The sequence below is a fragment of the Rhincodon typus genome, chromosome 5 (assembly GCF_021869965.1).
Source record: "Rhincodon typus isolate 14 chromosome 5, sRhiTyp1.1, whole genome shotgun sequence".
NCBI lineage: Eukaryota > Metazoa > Chordata > Chondrichthyes > Orectolobiformes > Rhincodontidae > Rhincodon > Rhincodon typus.
The window spans coordinates 75,723,154-75,748,235 of NC_063336.1; the positions used below are offsets into that span (position 1 = coordinate 75,723,154).

The window sequence follows — 25,082 nt, forward strand, 5'->3', positions numbered from 1 at the left end:
ACCTTGTTATCTCGGGCAAAAAAGGAGATTCCTTTGGCAAATAGAGTTAAGGAGAATCCAGAGGGATTCTACAAATACATTAAGGTGAAAAGAGTAACTAGGGAGTGAATAGGACCCCTTAAAGATCAGTAAGGCCATCTATATGTGGAACTGCAGTAGATGGGGGCGATACTAAACAAGTATTTTGCATCAGTGTTTACTGTGGACACGAATATGGAAGATAGAGAACTTGGGGATATAAATAGCAACATCTTGAAAAATGTCCATATTACAGAGGAGAAGGTGCCGGATATCTTAAAACACAGAAAGGTGGATATATCCCAGAACCTGATTAGGTTACCCTAGAGCTTTGTGGGAAGCTAGGGAAGTGATTGGTGGGCCCCTTGCTAAGATATTTGTATCATTGATAGCCATAGGTGAGATGCCGGAAGACTGAAGGTTGGCTAACGTGGTGCCAGTATTTAAGAAAGGTGGTAAGGAGAAAACAAGAACCTACAGACTGGGGAGCCTGACATCAGTGGCGGGCAAGTTGTTGGAGAGAATCCTGAGGGACAGAATTTTACATATATTTAGAAAGGCGGTGACTGATTAGGGATAGTCAACATGGCTTTGTGCGTGGAAATCATATCTCACTAACTTGATTGAGTTTTCTGAAGAAGTAACAAAGAGGTTTGATGAAGGCAGAGTGGTGGACATCATCTATATGTACTTCAGTAAGGCATTCGACAAGATTAGGCATGGTGGACTGGTTAGCCTGGTTAGATCTTATTGGATTCAGGGAGAAGTAGCCACTTGGATACAAAACTTGCTTAAAGTAGGAGACAGAGGGCGGTGGTGGAGGGTTGCTTCTCAGAATGGAGACCTGTGACTACCAGTGTGCCAGAAGGATTGATTCTGGGTCCACTAATTTTTGTCATTTATATAAATGATTTGGATGTGAACATAGGAGGTATGCTTAGTAAGTTTATAGATGACACCGAAATTGAAGGTGTGGTGGACAACGAAGAAGGTTACCTCAGAGTCCAACAGGACTTCGATCAAATGGGTCAATGGGCTGAGGAGTTAACAGATGGAGTCTAATTTAGATAAATGTGAGGTGCTACATTTTGGTCGGGCAAATTCTGGCAGGACTTATACACTTAATGGGAAGATCCTAGGGATTGTTATTGAACAAAGAGACTTTGGAATGCAGGTTCATAGTTCCTTGAAAGTAGAGTCGCAGGTAGACAGGATAGTGGAGAAGGCATTTGGTCTGCTTGCCTTTATTGGTCAGTGCATTGAGTATAGGACTTGGGAGGTCATGTTGTGGCTGTACAGGACATTGGTTAGGCAACTTTTGGAACACTGCATTCAGTTCTGGTCTCCCTGCCACATGAGTAAACCTTATCCACATAAGTAAATTCTTTAAAGAGATCTGGCACTTGTTTTCAACCAACCCCTGACCAGGCTGTACATTCTTTTGTGGCACGCTTGTTTCACCTGTGCTTTGCTTTACCACTTCAACAAAACCCACTGGCTCATTCTGTTTTATCACATATGTCTTCCCTGTGAATTTTTTTTAAACCATCAAAACTGTGATTTCATGTGACCTACTTTATTACAGTGAAAACACCCGAGGTATTTTATTTCTCTTCACCCCACACCCCCCCCAATGGATTTCCTTTTTAACCTGTGGTTAGCTATCTTCCTCTTTTTCCCCAATTTTATTCCTCTCAGATTGAAATTGATGTTGGAAGCCAAACTTTGATTTATGAACTAACTCATAATCATCTGCAATGTCGGCTGCTAATCCTGTTGTTTTAACTCTCTGCTCTTCCACATGAGTTCTCACTCCTTGAATCATAGAATCCCTACAGTGTGGAAGTAGGCCATTCTGCCCATCGAGTCCATACTGACCCTCCAACGACCACCCCAGCCAGACCCACCTATCCCTGTAACCCTGTATTTCCCATGGCTAATCCAGCTAGCCTGCACATGGTTAGATACTAGGGACAATTTAGTATGGTCAATCCACCTAACCTGCACATCACTGGATTGTGAGAGGAAACCAGAGCACCTGAAGGAAACCCACACAGACACAGGGAGAACGTACAAATCCGCGTAGACAGTCACCCAAGGCTGGAATTGAAGCTGAGCCCCTGGCGCTGTGAGGCAGCAGTGCTCACCACTGAGCCACCATGTCACCCCCGGTGAGAAAGTGAATTTTTGAACTCCTCCAAAACAACAGTCCCTCTGACAGCATCATACATTTGATCTATTTTCAATGCCCTTATCCACCTCTCAAAATTACTTTGTTTTATCTTCTCAAACTCTATGTATGTTTGACCAGGTTCTCTCCTTAAATTACGAAAATGTTGTCTGTAGGCTTCTGGCACTAGTTATACATTAATATAATATTTATTTTAAGAACTACTCATCAACATTTCCAATATATCGGCATCCTAATAACACCCTTGGCAAAGGCAAATTCAGCGAAACAGACTACCCTCACTTGCTCTTTCCTTCAGTCCGGGAGAAGCAACACCAACAGAATGAATAACAGCAGAGAAAGAAGTCAAACTTTTTGCAACAGCAGAGAAAGAACTATATCTAGCAGCGTCAATTCCAGAAATCCCAACTTCAACAAGTGCAAACAAAAACTAAAACCCTGGGTCTGTATGAATCTGACTCCAATCTCTCATGCCTCTTCTGTCTAATTTAAAAAAAAATCCAGAGCTATCTGCTCTGCTTTCCATGGAGCAGAATCTCAGCACCAGGTTGATTCCTGTTCAAAAGAAACAAGACAATATAAATCCCTCTTAAAGGCACGTATCGTTGCAGTGTTAAAATCAGATTAGCCACAATCATATTGAATGACGAAGCAGGCTCAAGAGGCTGAATGGTTACTCCTGTTCCTGATTGGTATGTTCATATGTTGTGTGCAGGATTCTTTTGTGACATTTCTTCTCTTTGTCCTCTCCCTGTGCACAATACTTCTGTTGGCAAGTGAATCAGGAAATGTTTCCAGTTGCTGTTTAAATTCAGTCATGTTATGTTATGTTTCATTATTGACCAGAAGTCTTTTCACAGTTCATCTGTAAAGTTCATAAATGCTTTTATGAAATTAATTTTAATTTTAGAGTGAGCTTTCTTTTAAAAGTTAATCCATGTAGACTGCTGCATAGTTTAATTTCATAGAGGAGAAACCTACACTATGATGTAGCCATAGCTAAAATTAATTTTTAACACAACCCTCAAACATGTTTAAGTTGTTTCCATGTTTCCAGCAATTACTCCTGTTTTCACACTTTGGGTTTCTCTAATGCATGGCACACAATATTAGGTTGAACCTACCGAAAAGAGGCAGTCACTGTCGAATTGTCACTCCCTTCTTGTCCTCTTAACTTGCATAGGAACTGTGCAATTCTGGCGGAATTTCTAATTTGAGCCTGTTGAGAAATGTAGAGCAAAACCTGATCTGAGACTCTTATGGCGCAGTGTTGAATCAACGTCGCAGGCTAAGCCATGCTGCCATTTTATTTACTCTAACTGCTATATTCCAGGGTTTAAATGTCAGAAAAGAAATTTGACAAGCTACAGAGAGAAGGCCAGTGTAAGGTAAATGTTTAGGGAGTAGGATGGCAAGTTCATAAGGGGCCAGGCTGCCAGGTAGTAAGGTGGCAAGTGAGTAGCGAGGGGATAGGATAGAAGGTGAGTTGTTAATGAGGTAGGGTAACAGATAGGTGAGTAAGGTGGAGGGCTACCAGGTCAGTGGTAGGGTTGGGAGTTGGTCAGATTGGATTTGCCACAGGGACCTGAGTGCTGGTCAGGTACTCAGTATTATACTTACCCAGGAGTTAGAACAGCTTTAATCCTCTAACTTTCCCTGGGTAACTATCGAGGCAAGTGAGCCAAAACCCTTCAGAAGTCTCTGAATCTAACCAAACTGGGGACTTTTCCACCTCGTAGGTAATTGTCCATCAGGTGTTTCAACCTCCTAGGCAGTTCCCAGCCAGTCCACACATCAGGACATCTGAGGTGTCCAGCAGCAAATGTTTCAGGATCCATCTTGTAACAATGCCCTTTGAATCAGAAGATCTGGGTCAGTACTATTTCTGGCTTGAGCTCCACAATAGTATTGACACATTGATAGAGAGTCATAGAGTTTTTACAGCATGAGAAGAGGCCCTTTGACCCATCATGTCTGAGCCAGGCATCAAACACCCATCTGTTCTAATTCCATTTTCCAGCACTTGTCCTGTAGCCTTGTATGCCATGGTGTTTCAAGTGCTCATCTAAATAGTTCTTAAATGTTTTGAGGGTTCCCATCTCTAACCACCCTTTCAGACAATAGGTTCTTGCTCAAACTTATGAAAAACTGTCAGCTAACCAGTGAAAAACAGTGTTTCCATTTCAGAAAATGTGTTATTGTTGTGAAAAACAGAAATGATGTATTTTCGTCCTTACCTCCATTTTCTTTTTACAATCTGATGCTTCCTGTCGTTTTCTCATTCTCTTTTTAGAGACTGGAAATTGTATTTAATGAGAACGAACAAACCTGATCATCATGCTAATGCTAATGCAACATTTGGATAGTCAAGCTTCTCTTAGCTCTTGAGTTGGTTGTCATAGATCATAGAATCATCATAGAATCCCTACAGTGTGGAAACAGGCCCTTCAGCCCAACAAGTCCACACTGACTCTCAGAGCATCCCACCCAGACCCTTCCCCTATAAACCACCTAATCTACACATCCCTGAACACTACAGGCACTTTAGCATGGCCAATCCACCTAGCCTACACATTTTTGGACTGTGGGAGGAAACCAGAGCACCCGGAGGAAACCCATGCAGACACGGGGAGAATGTGCAAACTCCACACAGACAGTCGCCCAAGGATGCAATCGAACCCAGGTCCCTGGCGCTGTGAGGCAGCAGTGCTAACCACTGAGCCACCGTGCCACCCTGTAGGAGATGGCACAGTTGTGAACTGTGAATGAACATTAAAGTTAATTCAGCTAATTCCCAGTAGGGAGTTGAACGTTATAAGAAACTGGCAGAAAAATGAACAAGGTCACAATCAGATCAGTCATGAATTTACTGAATGGTAGAGCAGGCTAGAAGGACCAAAAGACTTATTTGCCTATGCCTATTTCCTTTGTTTATACATTTTGCTCAGTGTGCATCAATCTACGCATAGCATTTTGTTTAAATCTGAATGGTCAAGGTTGGCACTGTACTCTGACATAAGTTTTGTTATGATCCCAAGTTGTACAATTTGTCAAGTTGGATCCCAGAATGAAGCCTGGACTGATAGATCATACTTTTTTTTTTCTCTTTCAGCTGGGCTAATAGCGCATTTGAGAGCAGATTGCTGAACTGCTGTGAGAGCTGTATGCCTTTTGTAGCTGAGATCTTCACCCACGAAGGCAGTGGTCTGAGCTTGTGTGGCCCAAACCACAGGTCTCATAGCTTCATCTGGGAAGTCTGCCCCTAATGTGCCCAAGTGTAATTCCATTACAGAGACAAAACATAAAAGTGCTGCAGTGAAAGTTGAAACAGATCTGATGACACATCTCAACTGCACTGCTTGGAAGGGTAGTTGAGGTGGGAAGTGTCATAACATTCAAGGCTATGGGTCTAGTGTGGGAAATCTGGACTAATATCGGTAGTAGCATACTTCTGGAGGAACAGACTCGATGGGCCAAAGGGCCTCTTCTGTACTGAATGGTTTGATGATCTCAGGATGAAAGTGAAGAGGGAATCAAAAAGATTCATAAGATTCATAAGTCCTGTCACTCTGGACATTGTGGTGACCCGAGATTCCACAGGCCATGTCACTTCTGGACCCATGATTGAGTGCCATCTCCTATAGGGGTTGATTTGGGCTCTTGAAACTTCTAGCCCCAGGTTGTCTAGTACTTCCAATTTTTGTTCCCTGTCTCCTTTTTCTGAAGGAGAGAGGGCATAAAGTTTGTGTTTATCTACCACTGTGCTTGGGTGATTTACCTGCCAAAACTGTAGAAGCAGTAAGAAGTGGGTATGAGGGATGATATGTACTGGTGAGGTTCAGTATATCAATATTAGATATGAATCTTGAATGCCATTGATTTCTACTAGGCATACATTATGTTGAGCAGAGTGAGTGATTAGTGGTGAGATCTTCTTGACCTTGTATGTGAGATCATTATAATTTCCCAGCACTACTGTTATGTCTGATGGCCTCATTCCTTTGAACAGGCTCCAACTCCAACCTGTGAGGGCATCTTCTCTATCCTGGGCAATGAAGCGTCATTACTGGTGTTCTCAATGCTCACTGCATCTTCCAAAACACCGTTGTTGAATTGGGGATCTCACTGCCTTGTGTGCTTAGCCCATTGTGATTCCTGGAATTTTCCTAGTTGATTTTCCAGCATCCTCCAGTTCAGCCAATGAGCAAACAATGCGCCATGACTTCCTGTAAAAGTCAGAGGCCAGATGCTACATGGAGCAGAGAGAAGCAGCATGAAGGCCACTTGCACCTACATGATAACTATTCAGTTGAGTCGGTGCACCAAATTTGCATGCTATTTGTCTTGAACTGAATGGCCATAGGCAGGTTGCACATTACACCCTCAAAATCTAAGTTGCCCAATTTTTAGCCTTTAATTTTAATGTGTTCCCCATATCCCTAGAAAAGAATATATTTCAATAGCAGATTATGCAATGAATCTTGGACATACAGGGAAGAGTTAAACTATCCTTCTTATCCTTCTTTGAAGAACCATCTACAACCTTTGACTCCAAAGCAGCACAATAGGAATTTCTTGAAAAGGTCTGCAGAATCTGTAATTGCTTTTAGGGATGCTTGAAAAAAATACTTGAAAAACTACTTTTAAGTGTTTTCATGAATTGTAATTTTCTTGGATAATAAAAATAAGTCTTTGTGGCCTGGCAATCCTTGACTTGGAAGCAGTATTGATAAAAACTAAGTTAAGGAAGAAACCATGCAGCTAGCAGGCCTGAAAGAGACCTGCTGACTCAATAGAGAGCTACATCAGTGTCCAGTTGCAGAACAAAACAGAAAGAAAACAAGCACAGAAAATGCTGAATTTGTATGAGAAGATGTAAATCAGCGAGAGGTCAGTTTTTCTTATTGGCAGAATAGGCGACAGAGGCTCTTGGATGCAATATGCGAACTGGCAAAGATGGTCTAAAACCTGGACAGTTCTGTGAATAGTTCAAAGATAATAAAGAGCTTATGTTTGTCCAGAATTGACCAAACTCTGAACTAAGCATAATTGGGTGGTTGATTGAAAAGAAACACTGGAAAGCTACATCATCTGGACTGTCATAACCTAAGGAAGCTAGGGTTTGTAGCATGTGCCTTGTTGATGATAATTGTACCCATGAAACCCAAAGGTGGAAGTTGCCGTTGGAGTGAAGAATGTTATTTTCTGGAACTTTGTTGGTATGCTTTTGTGTGTTTTGGAGATATTGGGCTTGAGTTAATGATTGTAGTTACGTAAAATATATCTTGGTTGTACCAACTATTTAAAGTGAAGTTTGCTTTTTGTTTGAAGTATCTTTCCCTCTTAATTCATGTCTAATTTGCATTGGTTCTGAATCATATTGAAGTAAAATACAACAGGTAAAATGATTGTTGGTAATTCCCTCAGTCGTGCATTTTTCAGTAAATTTGATTATATTGATTTGCAGCTTCCACTTGGAGATCATAAAAAATGGTTAAATTGATTTTCTTAATTTAAAAGTAATACTTGAAATGAAGAAGAAATATTTTCTATTGTTACTTTTTACGAGCACATTGGATTTTCTTATTAATGGGATCAGTGTCATGTGTGAATGGTAAGAAAATATCTACCTGTAAATCCACATTATTGCTATTTTCTGTTTGTTTTGGTACTTTCAGTTTTCCCTGTTTAAACCTTGCCTCAAGACTGCTTACTTCAAGGTTGTTATGTACTTGTAGCTTTGTTAAGCTTGTGGCTTTGGGGATGTGGCTGATATTAAGACTAAAGTGCCTGCTTCCCAGCCAGATGGTGTTTGAGTCCCAAAGCTGTTAGTCATACAACTGGTCTGTTATTGGAATTTTATTAATTCTAGGTCAGTATGCTCAATTTCTGTGGGAAATTGATCTTATCATAATGTTGGGGTATTTTAACCCCGATGGCAGACAATATTAGCCCAATTATGTTAGCTGTACTTTAATGTCACCTACTGATTTCTTGGTTGTAAGAAGAGTTCCATGAATGGAGATGGTGAAGTAGTTCCAGGAAACTAGATCATTCAGTAGCATCTTAGTAAGAGACATCTCCAGAGGCATTGTTGTCCTATGGGAGAGTCCTATTAAGTGACAGTGTATATTTCAGATCTTTTGGTAGATGCTTGCTGTGTTCAGAAGTTTACAATATTATCATTAACATGGGACTGTTTTTTAAAATATATTTTTCATGGTAAATGAGCATCGTTGGCAAGACCAGCACTTGTTGCCCATCATGAGTTGCACTTCAGAAGGTGAGGGAGAGCCTCTGCCTTGCACTGCTGCAACCTGAGTGCTGTAGGAAACAGGTTTTTCATTTAGCAACAATGAAGGAAAAGTAATATAGTTCTGTGCAAAGATGGTCGTTGACCTGGTGAGAATCCTGCAGACTGTGATGTTTCCATGCATCTCTGTTTGGGTCTGTGTCACATGTGGTTCATCATTAGGGCAGCTATGGGTGAGTGTTAAATGGTGACCTTGCTGGCAATGTTCACACCAATACATTGAATGAAGAAAGATGTTTTAAACCATCTACTGTAGGTAGAAAAATAATCCTATTCATTTGATCTCCTGAGAAAAAGTTTTTCAGAGTGTCATCAACCATACCTTTTTGGTCAAAATGTAAATTGTGTAAAACGCCAGGGTGTCCTGGCCTTACAGGCTACATATTAATGCAACACCTGTTGCCTGTCTTAGCAGATTCACAAGATCTACACATCTCAGCAACTAACCTGTCACACATAACATCTGATTATCTGTTATTTTCTTGTCACTTTCAACCCATTCCCCAACCACATAGTCATCAAATCATTCCTCAAAAGTGTCAACAAAACGCCTTTCTTATAATCTCTTCTGTATATCCACAATTTTTTTTTATTTATTGTGAAATGGGGGTAGGCAGACGGAGAGAAGGGCAAAAGTTGTTTTTACTGTAGAGTTGTGATTGAATCTCATGTAATTAGGTCTTTGCATCCTCTAACTGTGACCATCTTGGCCAGTTGTTTCCTTTTTTTGTTCTTATTTGTGGCTGATGCTTTCTGTAAGATAGGTATCGTTTCTTGCTTGTCTCTTAATTTATTCGCAGTACCTGAATAATACTGTTTGAATCAGTGGCTGCGATCTCTTATTTGACATTCCTTAATTAGAATTAAATTTTAAAGGAATTATAGATGACAGTTCAAATCCAACCCTACCAAAAAGCCATATTTATAGTTATTGAAGATAGTTTAGGTGTAGAAAAAAGATAGGATTACTTTTAAACCCACATTGTGAATATGACCTACTCATCTAATCCTCCCTCATGACAGCTGCTCTTGTAATGTAAATCTGTACATTAAGTAGTGGAACAAAATATATTCCACAGGGTAGGTATCAATTTTATTTTCATACAAAAAATTACTGGGAATTATTAACTTTTCTAATTGCATGAAAGCTATGAATTTTTATTGAGTCCCCTGTTGCATGATAACTAGTTCATTATGATTTTAAAATTTTCATTGTATAAAGAAGAGTTTATTGAATTTAATGAAGTTGCCTAAAGTACAAAATTTGTGATTTAGTAGGAACATTGTATTCATACTTCTTTCAAAATTCACCACATGTTACAGCTAAATTGAAGGCTGCTTTTCTCATTTTAATTTAACTTAATATAACTATAACTTCCATTTCATGGTCTTCTGTTAAAATGCATGTCCCTGTTCATTTCTTTAATGTGTGATAAGTTGAACAAAATATTTAATAGAATAAAAAACTAAAAGAATTGCGGATGCTGTAAATCAGGAACAAAAACAAAGTTGTTGGAAAAGCTCAGCAGGTCTGGCAGCATCTGCGAAGGGAAGAACAGAGTCAACGTTTCAGGTCCGGTGACCCTTCCTCAGAACTCCTGAGGAGACCTCCTTAAATAGACACATTTAATAGAATGTGACTATTTGCCATCTTTCATTCCTGAACTTGTGGTGGTTCCCACACCCCTTCCCTGTTCCTGCAGGGACGGATCAGCAGGAACCTTCTGGACAAGTAGCAAAAGAGCTAGAGCCTATTTATCTTTATCTTTTGAAGCCTTGGCATTCTTCTGAAAAATATTTCTGCGTGTGTCAATCCCATTTTAATTAATAGGGACAAATTGGTTTGATCCGATCTGTCATTTTTTTAAAACCAAGTTTAAACTATTGTGCGTAGTGCCTTATTTTCTTTTCAAAGCAGTTATTAATCAAATCATTTACTACCAACTGAATTGGTCTTTACTGACTAGGTATAATTAAATCCTACTTTTTGTCACAAACCAGGAAACGAATGATAGTGTCAGCCAGGAATAATGTTCGCGAAATTTTATTGTGGTGCAGTGTCATTCTAAAATAAAGCAAACGGCCACAGAAGCTTAGAAGTGCTCCTTCTGTCAACGTTACCACATCATTAAATCTTGTGTGTTGGTAGCAAATGAACACTGATATGCCTCAAAGTCACTACCTCAGATCATTCTACTTATAAAAAAGATTAAGTGCAATATTAGGCTTTTAAAAATATATTAGTGCATCTTTTTAATAACGCTAGAAAAAAATGAAAATGTTTTGGTTTTATTTAATCTCTAATCCAAATTTAACTTGTCTGAAGTTTTATTTTGAATTCTGATTGACATTTGCTTGGGCATGTGCATTCATTGCTTGACTGGTACATTTTTAAATATGAAATTTCCTAAGCAACACATTTGGAGCAGAGAAATATGCAGAGCAATAGGTCAATAGGATTAGTTTCTAATTGCTCTACACCAAGTGCTGGCACAGGCACACTGGAGCAAATGGTTACTTCTTCTGTTAAATCATCTGCAGACTCTTAAACTGTTGTGAAAATTACCCATCTAATCTATTTTGAATTTAAGTTTTTGTATTAATCCTCTTATCTAAATGCTTCTAACAAAATAAATGTTCTAACAAGAAATGAAAATTGACAGTTGAGTTGCATGGTGAAGAATGTTTTGCCAAAGACAGGGTTTAGAAACCTTATTGCTGTGTATAAAATGGAACCCAAACATATCAAGTGAACATTTTGGCATTCATTACAAGAAGATCACACAAAGTTGATTCTCTCCTATAGGTGGCAACCATAACTTATAACTGAATATAACAGTTTGAACTTTCTGAAGCATATCTGCTCAGATGATTCAGTATCTTTTTGGAGATATCTTAACAGTGAGGGTCACTGTAAATGACATTGCCTGAATTAGTTTATCTGTACCTATCGTGAAATGGATAATTGAATTGGCTCATAAATTCAAACTATTGTTTACCATACTCTATGTGCTAATAGTACAATTTGGAAGCAGTCTCCGTTTGCTCATTAAACTGACTAGAACTAATTTGAGATAGACAGTAACACAGTAGTTGCATATTTGCATTGTTCCCGTGTATTGAAGTTAATAAGTGGAATAACTTTCAAAGATGCTGTAACTGCTCAGTTTGCTTTCTTTTTCCATTTGTAAATTATGACCGCTGATTACTCGTGTTTTTGTATCTTATTTTTATACATTAGTGATATTTTGAGGATCATAAAAAGAAATCCTTAATTTGAGAATGAAGCTGACTTGGCTATCTTGAACAATGTTTTTGTGCCAGTACTGGACTGGTATTCTGGCCATTAAAAGTTAATTTTGGGCAAACCACAGCTATTGGGAAAAATGCCCTCTAAAATGGCAGGAAATATTCACTTCATGAAAACAATTTACTGCCGTGAGGTCAACTTAATTGTGAGATGCTAGGGTTACCAAAGAGAACAAAGAACAATACAGTGCTGGAACAGGCCCTTCGGCCCTCCAAGCCTACATCAATCCATTTTACCCTTCCATACTAAAATTGTCTTCACTTACAGGATCTATATCCCTCTATTCCCTCCCAATTCATGTATTCATCCAAGTGCTTTTTGAATGCTGCTGTTGGGTCTGCTTCCACCACCTCCTCTGGCAATGCGTTCCGGGAACTCACCACCCTTTGTGTGAAAAACGTGTCTCGCACATCTCTTTCAAACTTTCCTCCCTTGCGCCTTGAACCTGTGTCCCCTAGTAATTGACCTCTTCTCCCTGGGAAATAGCCTCCTGCTTTCCATCTATCCATGCCATTCACAATCTTATAAATCTTATAAACTTCTATTAGGTCGCCCCTCAACCTCCTGCGTTCCAGTGAAAACAAACCGAGTCTATCCAACCTTTCTTTGTAGCTAAAATCCCCCATACCAGGCAACATCCTAGTAAACATTTTCTGTATCCTCTGCAAAGCATCCACATCTTTCAGGTAGTGTGTTGACCAAAATTGTACGCAATATTCCAAGTGTGGCCTAACTAAAGTTCTATAAAGCTGCAGCATAACTTGTCTATTCTTATACTCAATGCCTTTTCCAATGAAAGCAAGCATGCCATTAGCCTTTTTTTGGCTACCTTAGCAACCTGCAGTGCCACTTTCTGCACACTCAGATCCTTCTGCATATCAATACTCCTAAGGGTTCTGCCATTCACTGCATAATTGCCATTCACTGTATAATTTTCACCTCCACTTGCTCTTCCAAAATGCATGACCTCACTTTGTCTGGATTAAACTCCATGTGCCATTTTTCTGCCCATGCCTCCAACTGATCTATATCCTGTTGCATCCTCTGACAGTCCTCTTCACTATCTGCAACTCCACCAATCTTTGTATCGCCTGCAAACTTACTAATTAGATGAGCTACATTTTCTTCAAATCATTTATGTACACCATGAACAGCAGAGGTCCCAGCACTGATCCCTGTGGAACACCAGTGGTCACCACCGTCCATTCCAAAAAATGTACTTTCACCACTACCTTCTGTCTCCTGTGACTAAGCCAGGTTAGTATCCATTTTGCCAGCTCACCCTTGATACCATTTCATTACATTAATCAAATTTCCTGAATGTGAGACAAGTAAGCTTTAAGTAAACACAATTTCAGATATTTATATTTTTGTGTGTGTATTTTTTCCAGGTCAATCATACTTCATTTAGCTTGAGGCAAGGGAATTCAAATGCAACTTGGGTGACAAAGATGTGTGATGCCAAGGCACCTGAAGGTCAGTTGATGCAGTTTCTTGCAAATTAATGTTTAGTCTTCCTTTTGTCAGATAAACCTGAAGAATTTGTACTAAAGCCACAACACCATGTTACATTTTGCAAGTAGAATATTTTCAAAGCTGGCAAATGTTGCAGTTTGACTATAACACTCATTCATAAACATCTTCTGTCTGCAGTTAAAAAATGTGCATTTTGACATTTATGTTAGAATCTAATGGCTGTTTTATTAGATGACCAGCCATGGTGCATCATTGTGTGGCCTTTGGTATGGTGGGTCATAACCATTTCTCACCAGTGCCATTTTCCTGTACAGCTCGGTTGGCGTATGTAACATGGTTACGCTGCTGAGTATCAGATTGTAGCCAGTGAATCTCCAACATTGGCATCTCTTTGCAACCCCACATGTACCTTTACTGCTCCCCAAGGTTGTGTCTATGCCCACTTGATCCATTGACACTGATCAGCTTCCCCATGCCATTAACTCTGTTTTCCCTATCCAGCACCCTTCTTGACACCTTCTCTTCCTGCCTTCGATCACATTGTTTGCTTAACATTCAGTCACGTATGAGCAGCAATATCCTATTAAGACGAGGAAAGATGAAGGCTTCGTTCTTCACGCCTGTTCTAAGCTGTATATGTTGTCACCATTTCCTCACTTTGCAAACATTGTCTCTACTTTAATCACATAATAGGGAACTCTATGTCCTCTTTGACTCCATTACCTCCCTGACACACGTGATTTCTTACTTTCAGTTATAACAGCAACAACATCAGCCCGTACGTCAGCTCACCTACCAACAAATTTAATCGTGTTTTTGTCACGTCTGGGTTGAACTATTTGTAAATATTTGTAAACTTCACTTTACCCTTGTCTGTATCCTATCTGCAAAAAGTTCTGTAACCCTGTCATGGCTGATTCACATTGGCTCCTAGCCTCCAATGTCTCAACTTTTAGATTCTTGTTCTTGTAATGACTTTGCACTCAGCTATCTCTGTAAACTGTTTTATATCTCCTACAATTCCAATGGGATAAGACCAACATGGCCAACAGAATAATCTCTTTTTAAGTACTTAGTGTTCTGCAATATGTGGTCAAAAGTAAACTTTATGACTTCAAAGATTTCACTTTAAATGTAGGTAGGAGACTGTTCACCTCTTGACATATTTATTCTGCTTCCTCTAATATCTCAACAATAGCTACCTCTATTTGCCATATCCACAGTAAACGCAAATCAGAGATTGCCACTGTTTTACATTTACTGTTAGAAAACTGTACATCTACATTATCTTGTAACTACATGAACAATCTATCTACCTTAGCTAGGAGCTATGCAGTTAGTCATAAGTTAATTAAACCAGGGCATCCTTGTCGAGAAAGGGAGAATAAGAATATAATCCACCTTATGTAAGCCTATTATCTGATGTTACTTATATTGTGTTGATATGATATAGCTTATTAATATTGGGATGAGTGCAGTCATTAAGTTCTAATGTAGAATGAGTACGAGTGAATTATCCAATAATTGAATTCCTGGTGTATCTGGACTTCATTTATCTTGAATATGATTCGTAGACCTGTGGGCCTCAAGAAAAATTACTCAAAAGAAATCTCCTAGGAGGGAAAAAACACTTCTAAGAAAAGCAAATATCATTTATCCTAACAAAGTGTTTATGTTCTGATTGATCTCAGTTCCACTACCTGATTTTTCAACCTGGCCTTTTTTTTGCTGAAATACAACTCTTTAGCCTTTACACATATTTATATAATTCACTGTAATGACCAGTAGTATTCCTGACTTGCAAGTAATTTAAATTGATTGCAAGTAATTAACTAAAAGTCTATCTAACTTCCCTTTCTTCTTATAACTTCTAATTATTTTTCTAAATTGTGTCATCTGTTACTGGAAACTACTGCGATGGACTTTTTAATCTGTCATCTTGAATTAATCCTGTCTGAAATAATCTTGAAAACATTGGACGTTAGAAGTCAAAACTGTTTATTTTTCCAAAGACAACGAGCCTTAAACTTTCCTGAAGATTTGATTTTTTGAAGATTTGATGTTGATATCCATCTATTTATGATAAAATGTAAATTAATTTGCATTTTAAATTTTGTAATGTTAAGGTTTGATATTTATCTTTGAAACATTCTTGGTATTTACATCTGTCCTATGAATTAAGTCTTCAGAATTTGGAATTTAAAAACATGCTCTCAGCCTGTGTTCGTAATGCCAAATAGAATGGTTTAAGAAGTATTAATGTTTATATGTTTTACTGAAGTTATTTTCAGAATCTCGGTCTTAGTCTCGCAGGCATGAGAAATTATTTCTATGTGATATGCAATGGTGTAGTACAGATTTAACTGGCTAGGTTGATGCATCATTAAGTGATTTCATTAACATTAACTGAACCTTGTTGAAATAATTATATTAATGTTTATTATAACTGAGTACATTTTAAGGTAGTGCTGTTTTCTTACTGCTTATTATCTTCTCATTTATCCACATCATTAAAGTTTTCTGATTATTTATAAATGCATTTTTTGTTTAAAAAATTGGTCATAATTAAAATAGCTGCGCAAATCAAATTGTGGAGAATTAGCAGACTGTGGTCAGTTTGCAGTTTTATTTTGAAAATCACTATTGTCTCTTTGTGTAAACAAATGTATCGAGTTGGGAATGTGAGAGTCCTGGGAGGCCCACTTTCATTGTTTATAGAAGGTGGTGCATGCACTTTAATCCACTGTAGTCCGTGTAATAGTGGTTCTCCCACTGGGAGTTTCAGAACTTTGAACCAGATGAAGGAAATACAACCTCAATCTAATCAAACCAGTGTAATTTGGAGGGGAGTTTAAAGATAAAACTGCTCTCATGCAAATGCTGTTCTTGTCTTTCTCAGTGATAGAGTTCACATAGACTAACCAAGTAAATCTGGTAAACAACTGTCACGTAGATAGTGCATGTTATGGGTACACTGCTTTGATGACAGAAGTGTGGATATTGAGCCCAGGAGCAATGGTGCCACTTAATTTAGTTGCTTTCTGCTAAATAGTGTCTAGTTTCTTGAATTTACAGGCTGTAGTAATCCAGACTTGTTGATAATGTTCCATCTTGCTCCTAATTTCGAGAAAGTTAAGCAGTTTTGAGAGATAGGAAGGTGAGTTACTTATTTTAATAATATTATTTATATGGGTTGACTAATTAAACCTCTAGTAACTTTAAGTGACAATAAGATGTGATGGGGCTTAGTGAAGGTGCCATTTGGACGTTGCAGTAGTGGTCATTATCTGTTTACAGAATTAGAATTTAGAATTAGATTTAGAATTAGATTTCATTATCATGTGTACTCAAGTACAGGGATATAGGAGTACAATAAAAAGTGTACAAAGTAAGTTCAACATTACAGTCTTTCTTAAGTGCTTAGCCATGAGCCTGGATCCGGGCCCTTCCACCCTGAAGCAGAGACCAACACCAGCAGGCAGCAGTTGGCCAGCCTTGATCCCTTCACTGCTCCACCTGGCGCCATCTGCTTCTACTGATGATATCACCGCCACAAATCTGCGCTGGGATGATCTTGGGAATGCAGCCGCTGTGGAAGCTGTCAGGTCCTGCACTGGGCCCAAACTGACTTTCCTATTCAACTGTCAGGAATACACTCTCGCCTCCCTCTGCTGCTGCCGGGAGCACAAACTTAACTCTCTCCATCACTGCCCCGGGAAGAATCCCTGCATCAGACCCACTGGATGCCTTGAAGCTGCAGAGCACTCCACAGAAGGTAATTAAGAAAACATTAGCAGCGAAAGAAGACAAAACAGTAAAAGCGGATGGAACAGACAAGCTCTGGGCAGGAGCCTGCATACTCCACTGCTACTCACCACCATCTTGAACAGTGGACTAGCCTGGACATTGTCCAAGTCCTGCTATAGACTGCCACACTGTGTTTCATTTTATTGTGAATAGAGCTGAGAGCTGTAGAATAATCAGAAATTAACCCCACTTCTGATCTTGTAAATATTTTCTAATCAACCTTTTCAAAGGTATTAGCACAAACCTCTGGACCAGGTGGGACTTAAACCTAGGCCTTTTAGTTCAGTGATAGAGACGATACTGCTGTACCACAAGAGCTCTCACTTCTGACCTTGCAGAAAAGGCAGGTTAATAACAAAGCAGCTGAAAATTTTTAATTCACAATCACATCTGAAGAACTGCTGTAGTGATGTCCTGTAATGGTGGACATCACCCTCTGACAACTGGGACTGTGCTCCAGATGCTGAAAGGTCCCTTTTAACTTGCACTGACATTAGTTTCATTGGGCACCTTTGCTGCCGCTCTGGCTTGACTGATGGCTCCTGATTATTCTTTTCTGGTTATAACTAGATTATTGTCACAGCTTGTCATTGTAGAATTTCCACGCTTGACCCCTGGGTTGTTAGCAGAATACTGCAACCACTATCTCTGTAACATTGCATCTAAAACATATTGCCTGTACATTTAACTGTAGTACCTGAATAATGGCCTGAAGTAGTTTTCCAACTGTAGACATTATAACTACAGTTAGCATGAAAACATCTTTCTTCTTTTGCTTAAACCAGGACTGTATCCACTCTTTTTTGTTAATTCATTTGTCATGTGCTGACGTTTTATTTCTTCAGTGTACAGAATTTAGAAATGTGTTACATTTTGAACTATGAAGAATTTTAAGTTTAATCTTTTGGTAAAGGCTACAAGGACAATAAGTTAAAAGGCGTGTCACCTACCTCTATTGGTTTAAATAATAATCAGTGCAAGCACAAATATTTTTTCTGTTATGGAAGAAATTCTTGCTGTGAATTGAGAGAGATAAAAATGAATGGAGACAAATTACCAGTTCCTGGAAAGGTATAGGTGCAACTATACCTATGGATGCTGGGGCAGCACGGTGCCACAGTGGTTAACACTGCTGCCTCACAGCATCAGGGATCCTGGTTCAATTCCAGCCTCAGGCAACTGTCTGTGTGGAGTTTGCAAATTCTCCACGTGTCTGCGTGGGTTTCCTCCGGGTGCTCCGGTTTCCTCCCACAGTCCAAAGATGTGCAGGCTAGGTGAATTGGCCATGCTAAATTGCCCGTAGTGTTCAGGGATGTGTAGATTAGGTGGGTTATAGGTGAATGGGTTTGGGTGGGTGCTCTGAGGGTCGGTGTGGACTTGTTGGGCCGAAGGGCCTGTTTCCACACTGTAGGGATTCTATGATTCAGAAGTTTGTTAACTCTTTGTACCTGTTCCATCATTCAATCATATATAAACTGATTTGTATTCCCACTTCGTGCCATATCCCTTATTACTTCGAATTAACAAAATCTACTGATCTCTGACTTGAAAATTTCAAATGAGTTAGAGTCCACAGCCTTTTTGAGAGAGAGAGAGAAAGAGTGACTGACGTAGAGAGATCAAATCTTTAATAAATGGCAAAGTGCTTTCTTTTTTCACACCCGAATGACCTAGGTCAGCTTTTTAAATTGTTTACAAAGCCTGCATTAGAGAAAATAGGCTCTTTGTATCTACCCTATCTGTTTCCTCCAGGATTTTATACACCTTTGTTAGATCATCTTTCAACCTTTAAATTCAAGGGATTACAGTTGTAACCTGTCCGTGTATTTTAACTCTTCAAGCCTCAGTACCATTCTAGTACTCGCATTGCACTCCCTCCAAAGCTGTGCTTCAAATGGTACAATGCCTATAACTGAAGGTTATACTCCAGATGGGGTCAAACTAAGATTCCGTACAACTGAAATATAACTTCTTTCCCTCTGAATTCCAGTCCTGTAGAAAGAGAAGCCAACATTCTATTAAATATTTTGATTACTTTTGTACCTGTGGACAAACTTCTGGTGATTTCTATACCTGAACGCTGAATAGTTTTACTCTTGCTATGCTGCGATGTCAGTAACATAGTTTAAGTAGTATTTATGAAACAGAAACCAGTCATTGAACCCAATAATCTGTGATGGGTTTTGTGTTCCACGTAAGCCTTCCCCTTGCCCACATTACAAGTCCTATCTCCCTTTTCATATTCCTATATTGTTCATTTCAACAATTCCATGTGTTCTTAAGGTCTAACTAAATAAGTTTCTTCTGAATTTTTTATTAGATTTGTTATTGACTATCTTACTTGTATACCCTCTAGATTTCTCCGCAAGTGAAAATGTGTCTATGTCAATCCTACCAAATCCTTTTCTAATCTTAAACACCTTTCCTCGGTCAGCCCAACTCATCACTTTTCTGTTTAGAAGTCTAATTAGTCTTTCCTGATGGTCTTTACTATTTAGTTATTTTAACAGTTTTCAGTTTTATTCCTTTATTATGTGTTTTTATGGCCTTGTTAACCTGCACTGCTGCTCTCCATGATTTGTTTATCCCTGAAACAAGTTTTGATGGCTCCTTCATCATATTTAGATTTTTATTTTCCACGGAATCTGTCTTCATCTTATTCTTTCTATCCAAATGCATTACCTCACATTTGCCCAAATAAAAATGAATTTGCCATTTACAGACTTATTTGGCAAGTTTATTCTCATCTTGTATTTTGTTTCATTCCTCTCAGTACTACCTATTACTCAATTTTAAACATAATGCTCTATGGGTAGTCAGGTCCAGCAAAGGCAGTGAGGTTAAAATGGAGGGAAATAATTAGAAATGATTTTGCTTTACAACCAAGCAGAGCATTCATTGATTTGGTGAAGCACGGTGCGTTATTTTGGATTGTTAAGCAAAGACAGATTGCCTACATAAATCTCATCATTACTGTTGCCCTTGTCATGGCCTTGGATCAGAACAGACAGATATCCTCCTGACATCTTGTAACTAAAAGGGTAACAAAGTGGTTGATGATCCCTTTGGATTAAGTCCTGAACAGCAGACTCATTTTGTATTTTCCGCATTGAAGAATACACAAGGATGGGAATAAAAAGCCAGTTTAAACTATCCTGGATTGTACTCGTGGGACTGGATGAAAACGCAAAGGTGTTCCAGCCTGGGTTCATTAGCATGCTGCGATGGTTACCTTCAAAGACCTATTCTGCAGTTAGCTCTGTTGTGCAGATAAAGAACCTTTCTCACTTCAAGTACTACAAACTAGTTTAAAAAAAGAAACAGGACAACAAAGGACTTTCTCTTACCCAGAATGCAATTCAGTGAGTTCCATCAGTATTACATGGAATCAGAACTGCCGAAACTCATCTGTAAAACTAACTTTGTAAAGCAGACTGCTCAACTAACAACATCATCGCTACCAGTAACCTCTACTGCAACAGTTGCAAAATTTAACTAACCACTCTTCATGAACAATTCAAAAGCTAATCAGTATATCCCTTTTTTTGACATTAATCTTTTTGGACTAGCCTCTTATTTCCAATCTGAATATATGCAGGTTGTTAGTAATTCTTCTCCTGTAGGGTCATGCAGACTTGGTGGGCCAAAAGGCCTCCTTCTGCCCTGTAGAGATTCAATGGTTCTATGATCTGAGTCTGGAAGAAAGGTTTCCACAAGAGAAAAGATCCTTTCTAAATTAACCTTGCTGCACCCAAGGGGGTAAGTGAATAAAGATGGGGAACCAGTTCATCCCACCTCATCCGGCATCTTAACTGTTTGGGATATCCCATCGTGAACTGTAACAAATTGGAGAACCTCACCTGGTTGTCATATTCTGCATGTTCAGCTATTGTAAAATCAACTTAATGATTAGTCTCTGACCTTTTCTCACCATGTGCTCGGTTTCTATCTCCTGGAAGATTCAGGAGCACAACTGCAAATTCTGGTCTTTGGAATATTATTGTTACACTCATGACTGTTGCAATTATGTGATTAGATTTTGGGCAGTATGAGCATACCACCTAAATGAAAGTTATTTGGGTCACTTATAGAAGGACTGCCACTGTTGTACCTTAGAGAACCTGAAGGCAAGATCCTCAACTTGTAACATCATTGATGGACTCGATCAAAGTATCACAAATTGCTTCATTTAATTTCTTGGGGATCCTAATGTGTATCACAGGGTAGCACGGTGACTAGTGGTTAGCGCTGCGGTCTGACAGTGCTAGGGACCCGGGTTCGATTCCACCCTTGGGCAACTGTCTGTGTGGAATTTGCACGTTCTCCCTGTGTTTGTGTGGGTTTCCTCCGGGTGCTGCACTTTTCCATCCACAGTTCAAAGATGTGCAGTTTAGGTGGATTGGCCATGCTAAATTGCCCTGTGGTGGCCTGGGATATGCAGGCTAGGATGGTTATCCATGGGAAATGCAGAGTTATCATAAAAGAATGCCTGCAGTGTGGAAGCATGCCATTCGGCCCATCGAGTTGACACTGACCCTCTGAAGAGCATCCCAACCAGACTCATCCCCTCCACCCCCTGTAACCCTGCACATAACCTCTTCAGAGGACTGTTGTGGACTCGATGGACTTTAGGGATTCTGTGATTCACACTTGGTAAAAGCTTTGTGTGCAATTAATTCTCAGCGTAATGATAAATATAAGTTATTATTTTCTTTACTTTTAAATGCTATGACATGGATTTTCTGATAATCTGCCAGTCGTATTTTGCATTGATGGGAGTTGCGTAAGGGGACCCTGCAGAATTCCCATCCTGGCAAACTTTGAAGATATTGTTCGGGGAATTGAAGATTCGACTCAGTAATGCCGCTACACCTGGAAACCTCCAAAAGTTCAATTTAAATTAGAGAATTCGCTGAATCATACAAAATTAAATAAACGGTTAATCAGAAAACCATAGTTTTATTTTAGTTCACTCGTGGGACTTGAGCATTGCTGGCTGCACCAGCATTTGTTGCCCATCTTCAGTTCCCATTGGGTATTAAATGCATAAGTACCTGAAGAACTACTCAAATCACACACCCCAGATGACTTACATCCTCCAGACACTGACCTGACATCCCACAGCACCTGACCTCCTTATCCATCTGTGAGCTCCCCCCCAACCCCGGTACTGGACCTGATGCTCCCCAGCTCCTTCTGCTATTGCTGAATATGCTTTCTGAAACCCCTGCCCTCCCTCCCTTCCCCTGCCACATCTGATTTCTGCCATCCACCTGGACCTACCTAAGACACTGTATTACTTACCAGCCCTCTTGCTGCCTGTACCCCATCCACTTGGCATCCTATTGGCTTCCTACCATCTGGCATCTACTTAACTGGCATCCTCGAGTGCAGCGGATGCCAGGATATTGAATAAATTTATGTAGGATATGGAAAGATTTTTAATTAGTAATTGGTTGAAGGGTATGGAGAGTGGGTAGGAAAGTGCAGCTGAGGCAGAAAAAATAAGTGCTTAGACAAGATTTGAGGCTGTGGGCAAAGTGGGACTAGTGTAGATTTAGAATAGGTTTTTGATGGTGCAGACTCGGTGCGCTGCAGAGCCTCTTCTGTACTGTATGATTCTATGGGATCAACCATGATTGTATTGAATGGCAGAGCAGGCTCAAGGGACTGAATTGTCTATTCCTGTTCCTCCTACTTGTGTTCTATGTACCCACTACATCATGCCCACCTGACTCTACTTACCTGGCATACTACCTCTTCCCAACTGGCACCCTACTTAGCACCCAGAGGGTAGATAGTTGGCTAGTGGTAATGTCACTGGGCTAGTAAAAGAGAACTAATATAGGGGCTCTATGGTGAATAGGTAGTATCCCTACCTCTGAGCCGGGAGACTTGTGGTCAAGACCCACCTGTACCAGAGATGTGTCATAACATATCTAAACAGGTTGATTTAAAAAGAATAATTATGGCATTTAGATCTATGTTAAATTTAGAACTCCAAATATTTGAGCCTTTAACAGGAATGAACTCAAACAAGGAATTAGGAGGGCAAAAAGGGGTCCTTTTAGTATCTTTGGAAAACAGGATTAAGAAAATCTCAAGGCATTTTATACGTATAAGAAGGAAGAGGATAGCTAGGGAAAAGGAAAGTCCACTCTTTGACAAAGGAGGGAATTTATGCATGGAGCCGAATAAAGTGGATGAGGTCCTTAACGAATACTTTGCATTGTTATTCACAAAGGAAAAAGACATGGTGGATGGTGAGTCTTGGGAGGGGTATATTGATATTCTAGAACATGTCAATATGAAAAAGGACGCTTTGGGTGTTTTAAAAAGCATAAAGGTACACAAGTCCCCAATACCTGATGAGATCTATCCCACATTGCTGAGGGAGGCAGGTGAGGAAATTGCTTGGTCCTAATGCAAAATCCTTGTATCCTCTTTAGTCATGGGAGAGGTCCCAGAGGACTGATGAATAGCCAACATTGTTCCTTTGTTTAAGAAAGGCAGTAGGGATATTCTGGGAAATTACAAGCTGTTGGTAAGAAGACTTTTGGAGAAGATTCTTAAGGGTAGGATTTATTCATATTTGGAAAAAATACGGAGTTGTTAATAATAGGCCATGTCTCACAAACTTGATTGAGTTTTTTGAGAAAGTGGCAAAAATGATTGATGAGGGCAAGGGAGTAGATGTCTATATGAACATTAGTAAGACCTTTGACAAGGTCCCCCATGGCAGGCTGATACATGGGATCTGCAGTGAGCTGGTAAGATGGCTACAGAACTGACTTAGTCATACAATACAGAATAGTGGTGGAAGGGTGTTTTTCAGATTGGAGATCTGTGACCCAACGTGTTTAGTGGGGATTAGTGCTGGGACCCCTGTTTGTAATATATATAAATGATTTGGCGGACAATGTAGTTGGCATGATTTGTCAGTTTGTGGATGCAAAGACTGGGGAACTGTGGACAGTGAAGAGGATTTCCCAAGGATATAGGATATAGATAAGTAGAGACTTGGCCCAGAGAAATGGCAGCTGGAGTTTAATCCAGACAAACATAAGGCGATGCATTTTGGGAGATGCAATGCAGTAGCGGAGTATATAATAATGGAAAACCCTTAATAGCATCAATACACAGAGGGATGTAGGCCTACAAATCCACAGTTCCATGACAGTGGCAATGCAAGTGGATACGGTGGTCAAAAAGGCATATGGCATGCTTGCCTTCATTGGTTGGGTCATGGAGGACAGAAATTGGCAAATCATGTTGCAGCTGTATTGAACTTTAGTTGGGCCACATCAGGAATATTGTGTACAGTTCTGCTCGCCACACTGCCAAAAGGATGTGGAGGCTTTGGAGAAGGTATAGAAATGGCGTACCAAGATGTTCCCTGGTTTGGAGGGTATTAGCTATGAGGAGAAATTGAACAAACTTGGTTTGTTTTCTATTGAACGCTGAAAAATAAGAGCAACCTGATAGAGTTTTAAAAAATTATGAGAGACTTGGATAGAATGGACAGTCCCAGGGCAGAAATGTTGATTACTTGTGTGTTTACGGTAAAAGAGAACAAGTTTAGAGGAGATGTAAGAGGCAGGTTTTTAATACAGAGGGTGATAAGAGTTGGAATGTGGTGCCAGAAGAGGTAGTGGAGGCGGATGCAATAGCAACATTTAAGAGGCATCTTGTCAAATATACGAATAGGCAGGGAGTAGAGAAATATGGATAGTGTGGAGGCTAAAGGTTTTTAGTTTAGAACGGCATCACATGTCGATGTGATCTTGTTGGGCCAGTGGGCCTGTTCCTGTGCTGTACTGGCCTGTTCTTTGATCAGGCATTCTACCCACTTACTGATCTAGGCTCTAAGCTCATCTGCCTTACCTATAATAAGGTGTAGAGCTGGATGAACACAGCAGGCCAAGCAGCATCAGAGGAGCAGGAAGGCTGACATTTCGGGCCTAGAC

General features: G+C 39.7%; 1 protein-coding gene across 4 annotated transcripts in view; it reads left to right on the forward strand.

Moving 5' to 3' along the window:
* lmbrd1 (LMBR1 domain containing 1) overlaps window positions 1–25,082 on the forward strand; it is a 260,769-nt gene that overhangs the window by 202,123 nt on the left and 33,564 nt on the right. For 3 of the 4 annotated variants that reach the window (XR_007262077.1, XM_048596598.1, XM_048596600.1), the window contains one exon: window positions 13,224–13,308. Coding sequence is in view for 3 of the 4 variants with exons in the window: in XM_048596598.1 (XP_048452555.1) it covers window positions 13,224–13,308 (85 nt within the window). In the remaining variant the exon portion in view is untranslated. Of the gene's footprint in view, window positions 1–13,223; window positions 13,309–15,293; window positions 15,848–25,082 lie in introns of those variants that run through there. The other variant, XM_048596599.1, reaches the window with a different exon arrangement.